The following is a 20,542-nucleotide window of genomic DNA, read 5'->3' as shown; positions in this document are numbered from 1 at the left end:
ACTAATTACTCAAGAAAATTTATAATAAATACTCAGGAAAAGTTAAACACAGTAAATGTTTCAATTATCTTCATTCAACCCTTCTAACTCAGATGGAAAATAAATGTTCTTTTACAATTCTGGATGTTCTAATTATCACTGAAATAGATAACAGCATTCTAGCAGGGTTGCTTCTAATTGGAATTGTTTGGGGGGGGTGTATTTTCTCAGATTTGATTGGAGTAGGAAATAATCAACCAGACAATATGCAAGACAGAGAGTCAGGTGCAGTTGACCATGTGCCTGTGATGTGGTCCACCTAACTTCCTGTCTATTAAACCTCAAATACCCCCAAGGACTCTGAATAATAAATAGGTATCTGACTACGTTTTTCTCATCTTTGCCCGAGGAACTGAGCATACCTTAGGTGGATATATTAAAAAACGCCCTGTGACATGTGTAGTCATAACTTCAGGTCCAGTAAAATGTAACAGAGGGAATAAACCTAAAGGTGTGAAATTCATCTTGGGCCAAGTGGACAAAAACAAAATAACATCCTATTTCACATATTGCCTGACTTTTGAAGAGAAAGTAACATGAAATAGTTCTCAAATTTGTGATTATGCATTTCTTGCTATTACCCACGATGGATTTCACCTCGAGAATGTGTTAGGTGGAACAGTACTTACAGCAATTTCTTGCTTCCCTGCCATAAGTACCATGTTTTGGATTAAGAACTTGAATTTTTTGTCGTGATGGTAATCCTGTTGTGATCCTGAAGAAAATTGATGGTCTGGCTATACTTCTTCATTGCTGTAGAGAAATGCCACAATACAGTATCCCTATATAAAAAGAGATGGAAAGGTCTTCATATTATTTTGCCCAGTTCAAACACAAACCTTTATTATTGTATTTTCTGTACAATAGTTAAAAGAACAATGTCAGCCTTTTTTTATTTTTGAAATTGAGAATTTAAGCAAACTCTCTCAGCGTTGCACCATTAGCAATGATTCCAGAATTAAATTTGAAGAGCAAAACATTCAAAAAGAGAAAAAGAAATCACTCGTCTTGTACAGGAAAAACACTTTATTGAATACATTATTGTATAAAAAGGATTTGCTATTGAAAGCATTTTCTTGAATGGCATACAAGCTGCCTGGAGCACACAACAACTTTTCTTATACAATCTTTTGCACTTCACCTTATTATTTATAGAAATAGACTTTCGGGTGCTTCTCATGGTGAATCATGCAGCTGATGAGGTGGATGTGCTTGCCACAGTTGGACCTTATGCTGTTGTGATCAACCATACCATATCTTGGACATCTCTACCAGATAACTCGATGCCCACATTTTTGATAAGTTTCAGGTCTATGCTTTGTTTCAGGGAGACGAGAGCTGCCTTCTCTGACCATGGGTGATAACATTGTCACACAACCCCCTACTCAGGCTGAGCATTCTTCAACCAGGACCGACATGGAGCAACTATTAGGCTTCTTTGAGATTAGGTTCTAATGCTTGTATTGGTCTGGAGATGCCTAACATGCTGTTTCCTACATAATTGGAGCAGTTAAAAATAGAGAATGTGGAGGATGTTGAAGAGCGAGGGGAGTAGCAGCAGTCTCCCAAGGAGGAAGATGATGTCATTGAGTAGGAGAAACATCACCTTCACCAGGAGAAACCACTGCAACATCATGTGCAACAAGCCAGATAGAACTGAATTGACACTCACTTTCAATAGATTGAAGTTGGATGAAGTGGTCAATCATTAACCGTAATTTTATTGTTGCTCAAAAGGATGACAACCCTTCTTTAGTCCCAAAAGCATATGCAACATTTTTTGTCTTTTTTTTACTACATCTTTCCTGCTCTTTAATATAAGTTTACACTAACAACTGTTTGAAAGCTTTACAACATCTGATTCTCCCACATTCAACAATAACAAGATGTTATGCTATGTTATGGTGGGCATTAGGGAAACAGTAACATTCCTTTAGACTGGTTTGTAACATTATATGGTGCTGTGGAAGGGTAGTCTTTGTAGTTTCATTCTTGTACCCGCAACTAATGACACCAAATCAGACAGGTTATGGGTTGAAATGTTAATAGAGTCAGAAAATCAGAGAGATGTACAGTACGGAAACAGACCCTTCCGTCCAACTCATCCATGCCGACCAGATATCCCAACCCTACCTGCCAGCATCCGGCTCATATCCCTCCAAAACCTTCCTATTTATACACCCATCCAGATGCTTTTTAAATGTTGCAATTGTACTAGCCTCCACCACATCCTCTGGCACTTCATTCCATACACATACCACCTTCTGTCCCTTAGGTCTCTTTTATATCTTTCCCCACTCACTCTAAACCTTTGCCCTCTAGTTCTGGACTCCCCACTCCAAGAAAAAGAAAGACTTTGTCTATTTATCCTATTCATACCCCTCATGATTTTCTAAACCTCTACAAGGTCACCCCTCAGCTTCTGACACTCCAGGGAAAACAGCCCTAGCCTATTCAACTTCTCCCTATAGCTCAAATCCTCCAACCCTGGTAACATCCTTGTAGATCTTTTCTCAACCCTTTCAAGTTTTATATCTTTATAAATGTGATATTTTATGCACAATGAAGGATGACACCTGTCACTTCTGTGTCATTAGAATGTTTTATTTTTCTTTGTCCTCCCAATACAACTATTCAGTCCAGAGGTCTGCAGCCAGGAAGGCGAGAGCCTGTGTTATGGTGCGGTGTGTTGACCTTGGAATTTTGGTAGAGGTCCCTGGGACATTTGTTGTTAGAAAGCCCAGATATGGTGAGGTGTGTCCTGGCCATTGCTTCCGTGCCACAGGGTGAGTGTCGCCAGCCGGTTGGAGGAACAGAGACCTTTGGAATAACCTGAGAACAGACTTCAGGGGAGAATCGTAAGTGGTCCTCTGCTGGAGGCTTACTGGCATCACCCTGTATCATTGTTGGGAATGGGCATCTAGGTGAGGTCAAGGCCCCTCATCCACCAGTGCCTTGTAGTTGCTGTTGACTGTCAATGGCCGAAGTGATGGGAGTGCATGTCTGTATGCATCTCTGGCAGCCAATGAGGATTCTGCTGTACCTGGTTCTCCATGGTATCCACCAACTTGTCCATGGACACAGGTAAATGCACACATGCTGAAATCAACATGGTACTTAGAGATTCATGGATTCCTCCAATCTTCAATCCAGTTCCCTAATTGTGTTCAACCAAGTGCAGGCTATTCTGTGTCTACTTGTGCATTTTAATGAAATTATTACTGACCCAATATCATAGGGGTCCTGTCTTGCCTGGGGCTGAGCAAGTGTCTGGCCTTCAGCTGTTTCTATGTGGCAGAGGCCGAGGGCATTTCTTCCTTGGCCAGGTATGGAGATATGGCTGTGAGGTTCTCACCAGCATGTGCTCTCCAGTCTAAGCTAGATAAAGTAAACACCAAGATGAGAGTACATGAGCTGATGGAGGGTGAATGAGGAAAACCTTGCCGGTGCATTCTCTGAGGAGTCTGTCATCTTCCTCAAAGGTGGAGGAGAATGTGTTGGCTGGAACTGTTGGTATCCTCAGGGAGATGGTTTTATGAATGCTGCCACTGAAGACAAGAGAGGGAATGAGACAAAGAGAAAGAACTGCAGATGCTGGAAATCAGAAGCAGAAACAGAAATTGCTGCAAAAACTCAGCAGATTTAGCAGTGTCTATGTAGAGAAAGCAGAGTTCATGTTATGGGTCCAATACCCCTTCTTCAAAAGAAAAGGGATGAGTTGCACAGTTGGAGCAAGAAGCTTGATCATTTTATGTCTTCCTCTTGTAGGATTTTGCAATTATAAATTTTGTCATTGGGTACTTTTGTACAGAATGGTCTTCTGACAGAAATGTAATTTGTTTAACTCAAACCATTAAATCATTCACGAAAATAGGGAGAAAGAGGCATTTCAGGCAAATGTGTCAACTGGTATACCAGCTTTGATATTAGCAAAAATGACCAAAACTGAGGAATAAGTCAATATCAGCTGATCATCAGAGGGTGGGAGTGGTGAAGGGTTGTTTTTCATACTTAAAAGCTGTGACCAGCGATATTCCACGGGAATTAGTGTGCTGGATCCACTGTTGTTTGTCATTCGCATAAATGATTTAGATGAGAATTTAGGAAGCATGGTTAGTAAGTTTGCGGACAACGCTGAAATTGATAGTATAGTGGACAATGAAGAAGGTTATCTAAGATCACAAAGAGATGTTGATCAATTCAGTCAATGGGCTTGGGCATGGATTTTTCCAAATTAAACATGGAGATTAATTTGGAAAAATGCAAGGTGTTGCATTTTGATAAGACAAACAAGAGAAGGGCTTATATGGTTAATGTCAGGGCCCTGGGTAGTGCTGTTCAATATAGACCTCGGGGTACAGATACATTGTTTTTCGAGAGTTGTGTCACAGCAAGAAGGCATTAAAAAGGTGTATAGCATGCTTGTCTTGATTGCTCAAACCATTGAGTATAGGAGTTGGGACATCATGTTGCAGTTGTACAGGATGTTGGTGAAGCCACTTTTGGAGTACTGTATGCTGTTCTGGTCACCCTGCTACATAAAGGACATTATTAAATTAGAGAGGGTTCAGAGAGATTTACAAGGATGTTGCCAGGAATGGAGGGTTTGAATTTTATGGAGAGGCTGGATAGTCTGTGACTTTTTTCACTGGAGCGTAAGAAGTTGTGAGGTGACCTGATAGAGGTTTATAAAAACATGAGGGTCATAGATAAGGTGACTAGCAAAGGTGTTTTCCCGAGGATAGGGGAATTCAAAACTAGAAAGTATATGTTTATGGTGAGAAGAGAAAGGCTTAAAAGGGACCTGCGGGGCAACTTTTTCACACAGAGGGTGGTTTGTAAATGGAGTGAACGGCCAGAGGAAGTAGTGGATACAGGTACAGTTACAACATTTAAAAGATATTTGGACAGGTAAGTGAATAGGCTACATGTAGAGGGATTGGGCCAAACACAGGCAAATGGGATTAGTTTAGTTTGAGAAACTTGGTTGGCATGGATGAGTTGGACCGTAGGGTTTGATTCCATGCTGTGTGACTCTATGAAGTAATGATCCTTGAACACTTCAGTTAAGCAGCAAATTTAGTCATAAGTGACCTAACAGCTAATTGGAAAACAATCCTTAAATTATCTAGTAAGGCCAATTATTTGTTTATTAATTAACTTCAGATTCTTTATCTATCCAGAAATTAATGAATAAAGGTAGAACTTGCCAGAAATACATTGCAGGTATTTCAGCATCCGTAAAGCCAAATGACTAGTTAATGCATTATTGTGATTCCTTGTTAGCAACATGAATCGGAGATACCCTGTGACATTTCATAGAATCTCTACAGTGTGGAAGCAGGCCATTTGGCCTATCATGTCCACACCAACCCTCTAAAGAGCTTCTCACCCAGACCCATTTCCCCCTGTAACCCTGTAATTCATTCCCCTTTCCATTGCTGCTGAAGGACTTGTCCTGAAACATCAACTCTCCTGCTCCTCTGATGTTGTCTGACCTGCTGTGCTTTTCCAGCGCTACCCTTTTTAACTCTGACTTCTCCAGTATCTGCAGTCCTCACTTTCTCCAACTAAGTATTGGCCCAGGATGTCATGGTCCCAGATCTTCTGCAAATACTAGATATATTTTAGATCCACCTGAGAGGATTATCAGTACCTTTGTATCATTTGGAAGATACAATCTGTCAATTTCAACATCCCAACGGTGTCAGCTAAAGGTTTTGTGCTCTTGATTTCACTCAGATTTGATGTGCTGCACAGTACCACAATTCTCACTTGCTGTATGTTGCCACGTTTACAAAACTAAGGACATTGGAACATTTCTAATCTATCAAAGGATTAATCCAGTTCATTTCTGCACTAATTGGTACTTTCATTGCTTCATACAATATACCAAACATGCAATCACATGAATCACCAGGGTGTTAATCTCTAGAACAATCCATTGAAAAAGTAAAACCCAACCTCTAACATTAATTTACCGTTCATAATTCACAAACTAATCTTGATATCCATTAATGGTCCAGAAATTAATAGATGTTTATTACTAATTTGATTGTTAACTCTTAAATGCCTTCTCAGTTGGCCGAGCTATTTAGTTACAATCAAAAAAGTGGCTCATTTCATTCACAACCAAATCCCAAGAGTGGAAAAAAAACCTGAAGTGTCTTTTAACTATTAGATTACCTACAGTATGGAAGCAGGCTCTTCAGCCCAACAAGTTCAGACCGACCCTCCGAAGAGTAACCCACCCCGACTAATGCACCTAACAACTATGGACAATTGAGCATGGCCAATTCACCTAACCTGCACATCTTTAGAATGTGGGAGGAAACCAGAGCACCTGGAGGAAACCCACACAGACAGTCGCCCACAGCTGGAATTGAACTTGGGACCCTGGTGCTGTGAGGCAACAGTGCTAATCACTGAGCCACCGTGCCGCCCCAAACTAGTGTATCGCTGTGCCTGGCAAGTATACACAGAATAGACAAAGCGTGATGTCAGTCAATGTGTAAAGCTGTTTTGACTGTAACAGGGTCATGTTAATATGCAAGTTTTTGTGTTTCTTCTGTGTCCCTGATTGGGCAGTTCATTTTCAGATACTTCTTTTTAGGCCAGTTTATTACAAAAAAAAAACAAAATACAGCAGTCCATTGTTCAGCTGAATAGTCAAAGACATGAAATGAAGATTAAGTAATAGTAGTAGATGTTCTATTAGGAAAATTTGAATCAGTGACTCAAAAATAAACTAAACATCTCATTTTACTGTGGGTAGATGGAGACTTTAGATATCAGCTGGTTGCTATAAATATTGTGCTTTAATGACACTTCAAACAATTTTTATGAAAGAAACATAATATTGATGCTTACAATTCCTTGAGAGTCAGGATGAAGAATGCCTCTCTTTATTACAGAATCACAGAAATATGCAGCATAGCAAAAGACCACAGTAAAAGACGACAGTAAAAGAGCATATTATGCCCGTGATAGCCACAAAAACAGAGTCATCCAATCTAATCCCACTTCACAGCTCTTATAGGTTTCACTACATCGAGTGCAAATCCAAGTCTCTTTTAAACTAGGGTTTCTGTAACTAGCACCCCTTTAGCGAGTAGAATTCCTGATCCTCGCCAGTGTCTGGTGTTTCTCGTCAACTCTTTTCTCATTCTACCATTAGCTACTCCAAATCTAGCAGTGCTCCAAATTTAGCAGTGCTCTGTGACCTCACTGCTAAATGATTTAAGTCCTTCCTAGCCATTTAAACTCACTCTTCCATAAGTTTGCACACCTCTACTAAATCTTCCCTCAGCCTTCCCTACTCTGAAAAAAGCAACTCGAGCACCTATCCAGATTTGCCTTACATCCAAAACTCTCTAGACTTGGCAGAGCTGAATTTGAGGCCTAATGCATATATTAATCAATTCTCACATAATGTCACTGCTCTGTCATTCCATGCTACAGCTAATAAAGGAACGTACCCTCTAAATGTTCTTAAGTACCTTAGCTACTCTACCAGCTATATTTAAGGATCTGTGGACCTGAACTCCAGTATCCCTCTGGTCCTCTGCACTTTTCAGTGTGATTTTATTTGAGTCGTCCCTTGCCTTATTTGTTGTTGTGAAATGTATTACTTCATAATTCTCAAGGTTGAATTCCAATTGCCATTTTTCTGCCCACTAACCTGTCCATCAATATCTTACAGTTTTATTCTTCAGTATCAACCTCATGGCCAATTTTTGCATAATTTATGAACTTTTTTATATTTAAATCTAATCATTGACTTAAAAGGGAAACATGAGGAACTTAGTAACTGAGTTCTATGGAGGCCCACTAAGAAGTGTCTTCATGTGGACTATTCCGCTTTCCTACCTGTTACTGTGCTAATTTTGCACTTTCCCTTGGATCCCAAAAGTTTTAGTTTTCTGAACAGTCTGTCATAGGGGATATGGTTAAAAACCTTAGTGAAATCCAAACAGAGTACATCAAACACACTACCCACTATGACCATTCTTCTTATTTCATCAAAAACATGAGTCAAGTTTGACAGACAGGACCTTCCTTATTGAATATTTTTTAAAAATTGCAAATACTCTTCATTCTACAGAAGGTTCATTGAGAATACCCTGAGCTGCTCATTACTGCCTGGTTCAGGAATTGCATCATCTTGGATCGGAAGACCCTACAACGGACAGTGAGGACAGCTGAGAAGATCATAGAGGTCTCTCATCCCTCAATTACAGACATTTACACCACACACTGCATTCAAAAGGCTAACAGCATTGTGGAAGACCCCACACAACCCTCACACAAACTCTTCTCCCTCCTGCCATGTGGCAGAAGATCCCAGAGCCTTTGGTCTCTTATGGCCAGACTGTGCAACAGTTTCTTCCCCCAAGCCATCAGGCTCCTTAACACTGTATGATCAGACTCTTTCCTATCTGGAATTCTTTGCACGACTTCAAATTGCTGCTAGAAAATTATCTATTATTTATCATTCTTCTATTGCACTGTAACTTGTGTGTTTTGCACTTCATATGCACTTTATGCTGTGTACAATTGTGTAGTTTGTACCATACATGTAGCACCCTAGGTCCTGGAGGGACACTGTCTCATTTTTACTGTATCAGTTGTGGATGGAAAAAATGACAAATCAGTGCTACTCTACTCCAACTCTATTTCTTTCTGCACTGATTAGAGCAAATTTCCAATTCACAAACTTTGATCAGAATTTAAGATAGACATGTCAGCATATTTAAACTAGTAGAGTGGGATAAGAAGAACAAAGGGAAAGGTGTGAGCTAGGTTAGAGAATTAGAATTAGAATCCCTACAGCGTGGAAACAGGCCCTTCATCCCAACAAGTCCACACCAACCCTCTGAAGTGTAACCCACCCATACCCATTCTCCTACCCCATCCCTTTATTTACCCCTGACTAATGCATCTAACTTACACACTATGAGCATTTTAGCATGGCCGGTTCACCTAACCGGCACATCTTTGGACTGTGGGAGGAAACCAGAGGAAACCCACGCAGACATGGGGAGAATGTGCAAACTCCTCACAGACAGTCGCCCAAGGCTGGAATCGAACCCAAGTCCCTGGCGCTGTGAGGCAGCAGTATTAACTACTGAGCCACCATGAAATAGCAAAGAAACAATTGATGATATAACAGCCAAAGACAGCATGGATAGAAAAATAAAGTTTGTGCTGAACTAAGACAGGAATGACTTGAAGAAAGATCTGAATCCAACATGAAAAGGATAATAAAAATGACAAAACTAACTCAGTGAAATATAAGGGAAAAATAAAAGATAAAACAAGGCAAAACAAGTTATGAGATAAACTAATTTCAACTGGATGTTGAGACACAAGTTTGGGAATGCAAAGTTGAAAGATATTGTGGTTCCTTGACTTGTGTTGAGCATCACTGGAATGTAAACCTGGTTATAGCCCTACTGTTCTGAATGATTATTAATACTGTCCCTCAGGATTTGTTTTAGTAATTAGCCTCTCAACAAAAATTCACTTTAATTGTCCTTTAAATTTGTGCCTTTCTAAAATGATACAATCCCTCAAAATTTATTTCTATTAATTTTCCTGTGCCAAGGTAACACTGACTGGCATGTACTTACCTGGACTATCCCTTTCCACAGTTTGAAGCAATGTTAACTGTCATCCAGTCAACTGGCACCACACCTGTGGTCAGAAAGATTCAGAAATGAGGATCAAAGCCCATGCTATCTGCTACACGGTTCCCTTAATAGTCTGAGATATAATTCGTTCAAACCTGGTGATATACCAACTTACAAAGATGTTAAATCTCTTCCTGTTTTTGTTGTCACTATGTTTATGCCATCCAATATTTCAAACTCCGAAACAACAATGGCTGCATCTACCTCCTCTATTTTGAATACTCACGAGGCATCAGCATACCATGTCTTTCACCTCTACATATAGTCGTCCACATTTTATTGGTCTCTAATAAGCCCTATCCTTACCTTCTATCCTCCTGTTCTTTGTCATTATAAACCATCTTTGGGTTTTCCATGAAATTATTTGCTACCATTTCTTCTACACACACTGTCTGCTCTCTAATTTCCATTTTAATTTGCTATGGTAGTGATGAACATGGACCAACAATTTTAGAATTGCATCGTCCCTGTTTAATACCAGAGACCTTTTATGTATCAAAATGGTTTTAAGAAGGGAAAAAGAATGGTTTCAACAGCCAATGACCATTTGACCACAGACTGACCAAGTCATCACAAACAAACATCAGTCTGAACTGAAATTTAACGTGTCACCAAAATGACTGAAACCAGTCACTCATATCTGTATCTCCTATTTGATTTACATCTATCTTGCAGTTTTACACATTGGGATAAAAGGCATGGTGATCCTCAGGTTAAACCACCTAGGCCTGTATTCTCTATACTTTCAAGTAGTGACAGATGATCTAATTGAAACCTACAAAATACTTCAAGGGTAGACAGGGTAAATGTAGATAAGGCTTTTCCTGTCTGGGAATTTCAAAATAAGGGAGAAGCCATTTTGAACTGAGATGAGGAGAAACTATTTTACACAGAGGGTGGGGAGTCTTTCAAATTCTCTACCATAGAAGGGTGTAGAAGCTCAGTCATTCATAATGTTTAGAGATTGATAAATTACTAAATATCTATTATGCAAAGAGATGTGGATAATGTCGGAAAAATCATTGAATATGATTCTATTGGGATCAGCCATGACTTTTTTAATAGATATTTTTATTGAAAATTTAACATGTTTTTACACGTTTACAAAAGAAAACTAAAAAAAAACCCAAGTATAAACATTGATATACAATTTAATCTTAAATAAATAATAACCAAAATCTATCAAACAGAAAAAAGAAATACCGAGAGAAAAAAAACAAAACTCAACTAACTACTCATCTAACCTACAACTAACTAGTGTATGATTAAAACTCTTACATTATTCAAGAGAAAAACACAGAAATTGAGTACTGACATACATTCTTGGAACGTGTTACCATCAGATCACAACAAAACCCGTATTCATGCGGGATTCCATCCTAAGGGGCTCCGGACCAGCCAGGTTCACCTTCTCAATTAAATAAAGGCCCTTGTTAGGATGACTGAGATATCTGTATTTGTGTAATTCAAGAAGGACTGCCATTTTTATGGAGTATTTCAGGTTTTTTTGATGCACCATATTTGTAAGGAAGTCAGGGGGAGTATATTCCCTAATTATTCTGTGCCAACTCGAATGTCCATGAGGACCATCAGCCACCCAGTTTACCAAAATGTTTTTCCTTGCACGGAAAGAGAGAATGGAAAATAATCCCGTCCCTGTTGTAATTTCAGGTGTTCTTTATCCAATAAATGTGTCTCCTGTAGGAAAGCTATATCAATCCTTTCCTTCTTGAGGTTTGATAATATTTTCTTCCTTTTGATTGGTGCACCTTCCAGGTGCACCATTTAATCGACCAATTACCCATAATCACCGGGCAAGTCCGAGACCTCCCGAGAGAAGAAACCCTATCCAAAACATCCCGAGCATAGAGCATATAAAATTCACAAACGTAAAGGCTCTTTAATACACTCAGACCAATATAATAAAAAACTATTTCTAAATAAAAAAATATAAAACGTATTTAAACGGAGATCTTCCCCCTTATTCCCAGGGGGCATCACTTCCTTTCCAAAAACCCATCATAACCTCTCCCAACCAGTGCCCCACCTTTGACCCAGGCACCCCACGATAGGATAAAGAAAATTCAAATATACTACTAAGCTAGAATTAACAATGAGTACCCTACCCCCAACCCCCTCACCCACATCAACACCTGGATATATTTGGTAATATTAATACCATATATGAACATATATATGACTATAAATTTACAGTCTCAGCAAATAATAATTAAATATAGTAATACAGAATAACAGGGGAAAACAACCCCGCTCCTAAGGACAGAGATAAAATAGGATAAGGTAACCACCTTCCCCCCATCTACATTAACTAGACCCCCTGGCCTATATATATATATAAATAAAAAAAGGGAAGAAAATCGCTTAGTAAAGAATAAATAAATAAACCCCTCTTCCCACCCCCGGGAGATAATATTAAACAGTAAGGTAATGAAAGGGAAAAAAAGGGGGTAAACCAGGGTGGGTAGAGGGCAAAACAACATCAATTAACTCTTATACTTTATTTAAGAGAGTCTAAAAGTTCCTTAGCCTTCTCTGGTGATCCGAAGTTATACACGGACCCTTCATGGCTGAAGCGTAGCATAGCTGGGTAGCGCAAGGTGTACTGAATGTTTAAGTCCCTTAAACGCTTCTTCACTTCGTCAAACGCCTTCTTCTTTTGGACCAAAGCTGGGGAAAAGTCCTGAAATAACATAATCTTGGATCCTTTATAAATCATGGCTTGGGGATCTTTCCCTAGATTTCTGGAAGTGTCCAAGAGCATCTGCCTCTCCTTGTAGCTCTGCAGCCGGAACAGGACCGGGTGGGGGCGCTGGTTTAAGCCGGGCCCGCGTATTGCAACCCGGTAGGCCCATTCCACCCTTACCTGGCCTGATCCAGCCTCCAGATTTAACAGCTGTGGAAGCCACTGCTCGAGGAACACTGTAAGCTGGCCTTCTTCTTCCCGTTCGGGAAGGCCCAGCAAACGAATATTTTTTCGACAACCTCGAGAATCGTGCTTTTGTAGCGCGGCCGACAGTGAATTCCATCGGCTTCAGAACTCTTCAATGAAGGCATCAATCTTCGCATCGAGTTTAGAGATTAGTTCCGCAAGGCTCGCCACCGTAGGTAAATCCCCCGGGGCAGCTGTGGACGCCTCTGCTGCAGCTGGGGAGGGTGGGGGAGGGGCTTCTGCCTGCTGAGAACTGCGGGCTCCTTTCCCCCTAGTCATTTTTACAGGAGACTAGACTGTTTAAATTTAGTACTGAACAACTAATTACATTAAATAAAAACTATTTTAAATGATTTGGTGAGTGTGGTGGAGGTGGGTGACCCACTTTGCCTAAGTCTTGGGAGGAGCACTATAGACTCAGACTTGCTGAGTCGCCGCCATCTTGGATCTCCCAGCCATGATTTCATTAAATGGTCATGCAGGTTCAATGATTAGATTAGATTCCCCACAGTTCGGCCCAAAAAGTCTACACTGACCCTCCGAAGAGCAACCCACCCAGAACCATTCCCCTACATTTACCCCTGACTAATGCGCCTAACGCTATGGGTAATTTAACATGGCCAATTCACCTAACCTAAACATCCTTGGACTGTGGGAGGAAACCGGAGCAAACCCACGCAGATACAGGGAGAATGTGCAAACTCCACACAGATGGTTGCCTGAGGTGGGAATTGAACCTGGGTCCCTGGTGCTGTGAGGTAGCAGTGCTAGCCACTGTGCCGCCCATTCCTAATCCTAAATTCCTATAACAGGGGGGTTGTTGGGGCTTAGCAAGGGATGTAGACGAATGTAACAGAACAAGTAGAAGACAATCTGTAGATCCAAGGCTGATCTTCTTGAATTGAAGACAAATATTGATAAGGAACAGCTGTTCTTACAGCAAATATAGCCCACTAGTCCTGAGGAATGGAATAAAGACTATACCCTTCGCATAGTGTATACTGGCAATGCATGAGTTCACTTACTCTGACGAAGTATCAGTGTTGCCAATAGGATATACCTATCAAAGCAACTAGCAGCAAAATCATTTGCCTTGATGGAAAACCAATTCACTCTTCAGCAGGCATGTTACACACACTAATATTAGCCAACAAAGTTACAGTGACACTAAACATCTTACTGCTTGGATCTTTTAAAGAGGAGCATCTGATCTCACTAGCATCTTGCAGCTGTCTGTTCATCTCAACAGACTGAAGCTCATTTGTGCCTTCATTGAAAGAACATTGAATTTTAGTGAATTCACCATTGTTTAGGTCACGAAGGTACAGAAGGCAGTGGTGGTGGCTGGGGGGCGGGGGGAGAGGTAGCTAACACATTTCAATTAAAATGTAGTTTGGTACAAAATTACTAAGCCGATTAAGAAGTTTTTGAGTGAAAGAAAGAGGATTGTTATTACCTACTAATCTCAAGAAAAAAAATAAAAACATAGCATTAAAGAATCATAAATAAACAAAAGGTTTAAAAGGGGGGTGTCTGCTACAGACAGGGAGAATGAATGTTGTACAGTAACCAAATCCTTAGAGTCATGAGGCATTAGATTCTTTACAGATACTTAATGGTTTAGTGGAATATATTGCTGTCAATGAATTCAGTTGAAAATCACACAACACCAAGTTATAGTCTAACAGGGTAAAAACAATGACTGCAGATGCTGGAAACCAGATTCTGGATTAGTGGTGCTGGAAAAGCACAGCAGTTCAGTCAGCATCCGAAAAGCAGTAAAATCGACATTTCAGGCAAAAGCCCTTCATCAGGAATACAGGCTGTATACCTGATGAAGGGCTTTTGCCCGAAACGTCGATTTTACTGCTCCTCGGATGCTGCCTGAACTGCTGTGCTTTTCCAGCACCTACAGTCTAACAGGTTTATTTGGAAGTACCAGCTTTCAGAGCATTGCTCCTTCATCAGGTAACTAGTTAGACTGTAAACAAATAAACCTGTTAGAAAGTAACCTGGTGTTGTGTGATTTTTAACTTTCTCCACGCTATTCCAACACCAGCACGTCCACATGATGAATTCAGTATCAGGGTGTCTTCGTTATTTGTGTTTTGACTGGGCTTCAGAGTCTAAGACAAGTCGGCAGAGAGAGAGAGAGAGAATTCCAGCTGTTGCTCACACAACTCATTGGATGGGATTTTCTATGGAGCTGCAATCTCACACAGATTGTCAGTCTGGCCCTCCTTTTTACAAAAGAAAAATTAAGAAAGAGAGGAGACTCCACTCAGGGTTCCTGCCGAAGAGCTGTACTTTCATTCTGAGGGCTCTTCTGGACTCTCAGGTCCAGGGAGGGAAAGGATGAATCAAGTCCCACACAAGTGCTTGGGGAACAGGGATCAAGTTTTAGTGTCAGGATGCAGGAGATGTTGCATTGTGAGGAGTGGGCGCGCAATCCCATGGCATCTCCTCAGGGGTGGGTGTTGGGTCCCTGAAGTGGATAGCTTATCCCTGGGAGGGTGGAACCTGAGGTGGACAGTGGGAGGTGAGTGTTGTGGGGTGAGCAGGGTTGGGGATGTAGTCCCCATGATAGTGTTAGGTCATGAACCAGGAGCCTCAGGTCAGGGTCTGTGGGTTGAGAGTAAAATTGGATTGGGAGTGGTGCAGTTTTAGGTGTGTGGGTTAGGTGTGGGATCAATTTAATAGTTACTCAGGAGTTAGGCTATGTGTTTAATGGTCTAACTTTTTCTGACTAACTATAATGAAAGCATAAACACACTTTTCTAAGAGAGAGGGAGCAAATCTAAGATGTATCACCTAATTTATCACTTGTGTATGTGAAAGCCATCCATCAATATAATCAAACATGTTCGAATCCAACCAAGCACTTTTCATTACATTAAGTCATTTAGCTGATTGCTTTCACAATGAAAGTCATCCAACTGAACCATAAAGTGAAACTATCAATGTGACACACTCCACTCATAGCTGCACTGTAGCTGAGGAGGATGCAGGCCGTGCACATATGGGGATGTGATTGAAATCCTTCTTGCAGTCACCTTTAACTGATGAGGTGCCAGTGTGGGTAAGAGGTTATCCCGGCTGCACTGGTAGCAGCAGTTACTCAACACCTCAGTCAAAAGGAAGCAAGGGAACTACAGAAAAGAATATGCTCCATGAAGAGATTGTCCCTCCAGCTTATTATTGCCTGTCTCAGATATTTCATATGGCCTTTGATCAGGAGAGGAAAACACTAGCTGAGACATGCCTGCGAATCAGTCTATATGCTATTGTGCCATGTCACATTGCGGAAGGTGCCATTTATCCTGTCCTTGTCAGTGCACTGGTCCTGCATCCACTCAGCTTGATGCTACATATACTTTCCAAAAAGTTGCTTAGTGGTCGATTAACTCTGATGCCTGTGACACAGCAGTGCAAATATTATGGATGGACCCTCCATTTTCTGCCCAAGGCTCTGCACTAGCTCAGGGGACACCAACATTTGATCCTGCTCCTCACATGGGTGACACCCATGGCTTTGCATCTCTGTCTAGCTAGACATGGCTGTGTTTGTACTCCATCCTCTGAGGGATCTGACCACATTTGTCTCCTCTTCTCTCACCTCACCCACAACATGGTGCTCATCTAAGCAGGAACAAGACTCCACTGAGGTGAGTATATCTACTCTGATGGAGGTTGCACCTTGTCTGATGTGATAGTGATGGCTGCATTGTTTTTTCCGTCACTGAATAACATGACAACATCACTCATTCCTGTCTTGACTCTCCTCCTTTATGGGCCCTGTGGGAGACACAAAGATCTGCCCAGGAGAACACATCTATTTTATAAGCTGCTTTTGCAGCAATGCAGTAGCTTGTTACATTTTACAACATAGTACAGTACTACACTGCTGCTGTTGACTTTATGAACACATCCAAGAAGGTTCCACTAAAGTAAAGTGCAGTCTTTGGACTCCATTCTGCTGAGTCTGTTTTATTTCTAACCTCAAACTCCATCAAAGTGCATGTTTGGAGGGTCCTATCAAATAATGAAGTTGAAAATGCATCATGTACACTGACAATATTTTTCTAGGAAAGTAGAGATAATATGGTCATATCGAGAAGGAGCTAGAAAGCCATGTACGGTGTGCTATGCTTACCTCCAGGTTTCCCATTTGCTACAGACTCTCCCATTCCCAGTGTGTTGCAGAGCTAAAATACAGTCTGAATATGTCCATAATTTCTGCAGTTACTTTGAAATCAATAGTTTCACCAATTAATTTTCTGAATACTTAAAACAAGTGTGTTTGACTAACAGCACTGTACTTGTCCCAGACAAAGTTCAGTCATTCTAGAAAGCACCTCATGAGAATGATTAGGGATGAAAAGCTGATGCCCATACCCCAATAACAAATTCAAAGAAACTGAAATAACTCAGCATGTTGGAGACACCATGTATGCTGGAAATCGGGAGCAATGGAAACTGGGTTATTTGTCTAAAGAATATTGAGCTAAGTACTGGGTGTCATATAGCACAGAAACAGACACTTCAGTCTAACCAGTCCATGCTGAACATAATCTTAAACTAGTGTTCAGATCAGGGTGGTGCTGGAAAAGCACAGCAGGTCAGACAGCATCGGAGGAGCAGGAAAAATCGACGTTTCGGGCAAAAGCCCTTCATCAGGAATACAGGCAGGAAGCCTCCAGGGTGGAGAGTAAAGGGGGGTGGGGCTGGCGAGAAAGAAGCAAAGAGTACAATAAGTGAATGGGGGTGGGGATGGAGGTGATAGGTCAGAGAGGAGGGTGGAGCGGATACGTGGGAAGGGAGATTGGCGGGTAGGACAGGTCACGAGGATAGTCCCAAACTAAACTATCCCATCTGCCTCCTCCTGGTCCATATCCCTCCAAACCTTTCCTGTTCGTCTACCTATCCACGTGTCTTTTAAACGCTGTAACTGTTCCCCACATCCACCACTCCCTCAGAAAGTTCATTCCACACGCGAACCACACTCTGTGTAAAACAAAATTGCCCCTCCTGTCTTTTTTTAAAATCTCTCTCCTCTCACCTTAAAAATGTGCCCTCCAGAATGATGTTTTAACCCCACACTGTAAGCCCGTGTGATTCCGTTCTGTTCTTGTGGCTGTTCAGCTTTCAGTGCAAATTTTGCCCCCGATCCATATCCTCGTGCGATTTCCAAATGCCTTTCTCCTCTCCCTTCTCTCACCACCATCTCCCTTCGCAAATCCTGAGATCACTGATGTGGTTGCTGTTGAATGTACACTGGCTTTCCCCCTCACCCCCACCCCGAACTCCAGCTGCAGCAGAAGACAGCAGCGGATCGCGTCTGGGTGATGTTGGGTCTGTGGGCAAATTTGAATCTGCGGTTCGTGGAGAAAGAAAGATCAGAACTCGTGCATTTTCGTTCGATGATTGCAGAGTGCAATGTGAAACGAAATGCCACCAACACGATATTCTGTGACAAGAGAGCGGCCGCCTCCCCTCTCCCAGCCCAGTCCATCTGTCAAACGATGGTCAGTCAGTACTAACCCCCGAGGACCCAGCACTCTCTCGGACATTCACAATGCCGTTTCAGAGTTGAGATAACAACCTCTCGCCGTTGCTATTTACTTCGTCTTCCCCACACAATCATGTCATTCTTTACAAATCCAATAAAAACGACTACAGGAATTCGTATTTCACGGGGCCATTTAAATAGATATTACTAGAAGAATAGAAATAAATGAGCTCTGAAGAAAACTCAATTTTAAAAAAATTAGGAGATCAAAAGAAAGTAACTAAAAGTTGCTGTGAAATTTTACCTTAACAGGAGGGTGTCCGCCTTTTGGAACCAAAGTGTGTACAAGATTCGCACGCTTTCCCGCAAACTTGGCTGCAGCGCCAGGGTTTAATCAAGGAAACTGCAGACCATCACCGGTGTAATCTCGTCATGGAGAGAGGAGACTCACTGCGCAGTTACTACTTCTCTGATGTGTTGATCCGTTTCATAGAGAGCGACCACTGAGAGTGTCCCCGCCCGCCTCTGTTTCACTAACTCTTCCTCTTATGGCACTTTGTTCCTACTTCAGTGATGTAATCCCAGATTGCCGTCTATTCCACATACAGGAATTTTGCTACAGACACTTGTATTGATTCGAGCCTTCGTTGAGTAAGTGAGGTAGTGACTGAGATTTGTTTTGCCTCCCTAATGACCTGAAGGCGGTGGTGAGCTGCCATGGTAAAGCATTCTACCCTTGTGCGGTATCTACATCTGTAATACTGTTCACTACAGAGACCAGAAGGCTTCAACACTAAGGAATGGCAGATGTTCTTATGAGCATAGTGCCTAACCTGGAGGGCACTTGCAGATAGTGATATTCCCTTTCACCCACTGTCCTGCTTCTTCCAGGTGGTAGATGTCACATGTTTGCAAAGTCTTTCATAGAAGTCTCCACAAATGTTTACAGCCCATCTTGTAGATGTTTACAGTGGTGAATGGAGTGCCAATCAAGCAGACTGCTTTGACCTGGTTTATGTCAAGCTGCTGGAGTTCTCTTGGAACTATAATGATCCATCATATGGAAAATATTCCATCACCTTCCTGAGTTATACTTTATAGGTGATGGAAAGGATTTCAGGAGTGCCAAAGTAAGTCACTGGTCACAGAATACCTACTCTTTGAACTGGCCTTATAATCAAAGTGTTTATGTAGCAGTTCCAGTTTAGCTCCTGATCAACCCTAACTCACGAGGGTGTTGATGGCAACACTACTGAATTTCAAAAGGAGATGATCAGGTTCTCTCCTGTTGGAGATAGCCATTTTCTGGCACTTGTGTGATCCAGATGTTCTTGCCACTTATCAGCCCAAGCCTGGATGTTATTCCGGTCTTGCTGAAATAAAAATAAACTGTTTTGTTACTGCAGGAGTTGCAAATGGTACTGAGCACTGAAATCATCAGCAAATATTTGCAGTTTACTGGAGGGAAAGTCATTGATCAAGCACTTTAGTGTGTTTGTCACCAAGTGACTGAGAGGTAAGAAAGCAAACGAAGGGCAATGAGATGCACGTATCGAGAGTGTGGTGCTAGAAAAGCACAGCAGGTCAGGCAACATCTGAGGAGCAGGAGAATCAACGTTTCAGGCCCGAGCCCTTCATCGGGAAGAAAGATGCACGTATGTCGTTGCAAGTGGAGTGACTTTGCACAACCATAGTTGCCATCAGTTTCCCTGAGTTTGAAAGGAAAGTGAATGGTATGTGAGATGGTCCAAGAGCAGTGATGTTGTGGTGACTAATGGTGCATGCCAAGTTGTACAGGTGAAAGGTCAAGAAGGATGGTGGCCCTGGAGCATGCAGGATATTCTTGTAAAGAAGCATTTTATAATAGACAGGATGAGCCATTGGTGAGCTTCTGTTTCCAGACAGCTGCTTTGGTTTATGTCTGAAATTTGCACCATCTAACTACTTGGTAAAGTGAGGGGAATAAGATGCAAAGCGAGTAAGGACTTTATTTAAAATAGAAACAATTCACTTCTCATTAATCATCTGATGCCCTTATCCGGTCTGCATCACACATCCAGACAGCGCATTCCAGATAGAAACTGGCAAATCATTTTAAATCTCAATCCCTCTATTCTATCTAGCTGTCTCATGATTTTGAAAACTTCAGATCTAACCTTTGACTTCTCCACTCCAACAAGAACAGTCTCAATCTCGCCTCCCAATGGAAGTTCCTCATTTTAAATATGATTTTTTATGCAGTTATATCAATGTGTTCACATCCTTCCTACAGTGTAACATCCAGAACTTCACATACTACTAAATCTGAAATGTAACAAATGTCTTGTACAGGTTTAGTATAACCTCTTTGCT

General features: G+C 41.4%; 1 protein-coding gene across 2 annotated transcripts in view; it reads right to left on the bottom strand.

Moving 5' to 3' along the window:
- LOC122559907 (opsin-5-like) overlaps positions 1-18,706 on the bottom strand; it is a 55,091-nt gene extending 36,385 nt beyond the window's left edge. For both annotated transcript variants that reach the window (XM_043710011.1, XM_043710013.1), the window contains exons 1-2: positions 18,495-18,706; positions 669-821 (exon numbers count right to left, since the gene is read on the bottom strand). In XM_043710011.1, coding sequence (XP_043565946.1) covers positions 669-701 — 33 coding nt within the window. In that variant the 5' untranslated portion in view covers positions 702-821; positions 18,495-18,706. The remainder of the gene's footprint in view (positions 1-668; positions 822-18,494) is intronic.
- Between the last annotated feature and the right edge of the window lie 1,836 nt (positions 18,707-20,542).

The sequence above is a fragment of the Chiloscyllium plagiosum genome, chromosome 20 (genome assembly GCF_004010195.1).
Source record: "Chiloscyllium plagiosum isolate BGI_BamShark_2017 chromosome 20, ASM401019v2, whole genome shotgun sequence".
Classification (NCBI taxonomy): domain Eukaryota; kingdom Metazoa; phylum Chordata; class Chondrichthyes; order Orectolobiformes; family Hemiscylliidae; genus Chiloscyllium; species Chiloscyllium plagiosum.
This window is presented reverse-complemented; position numbering and strand designations above follow the sequence as displayed.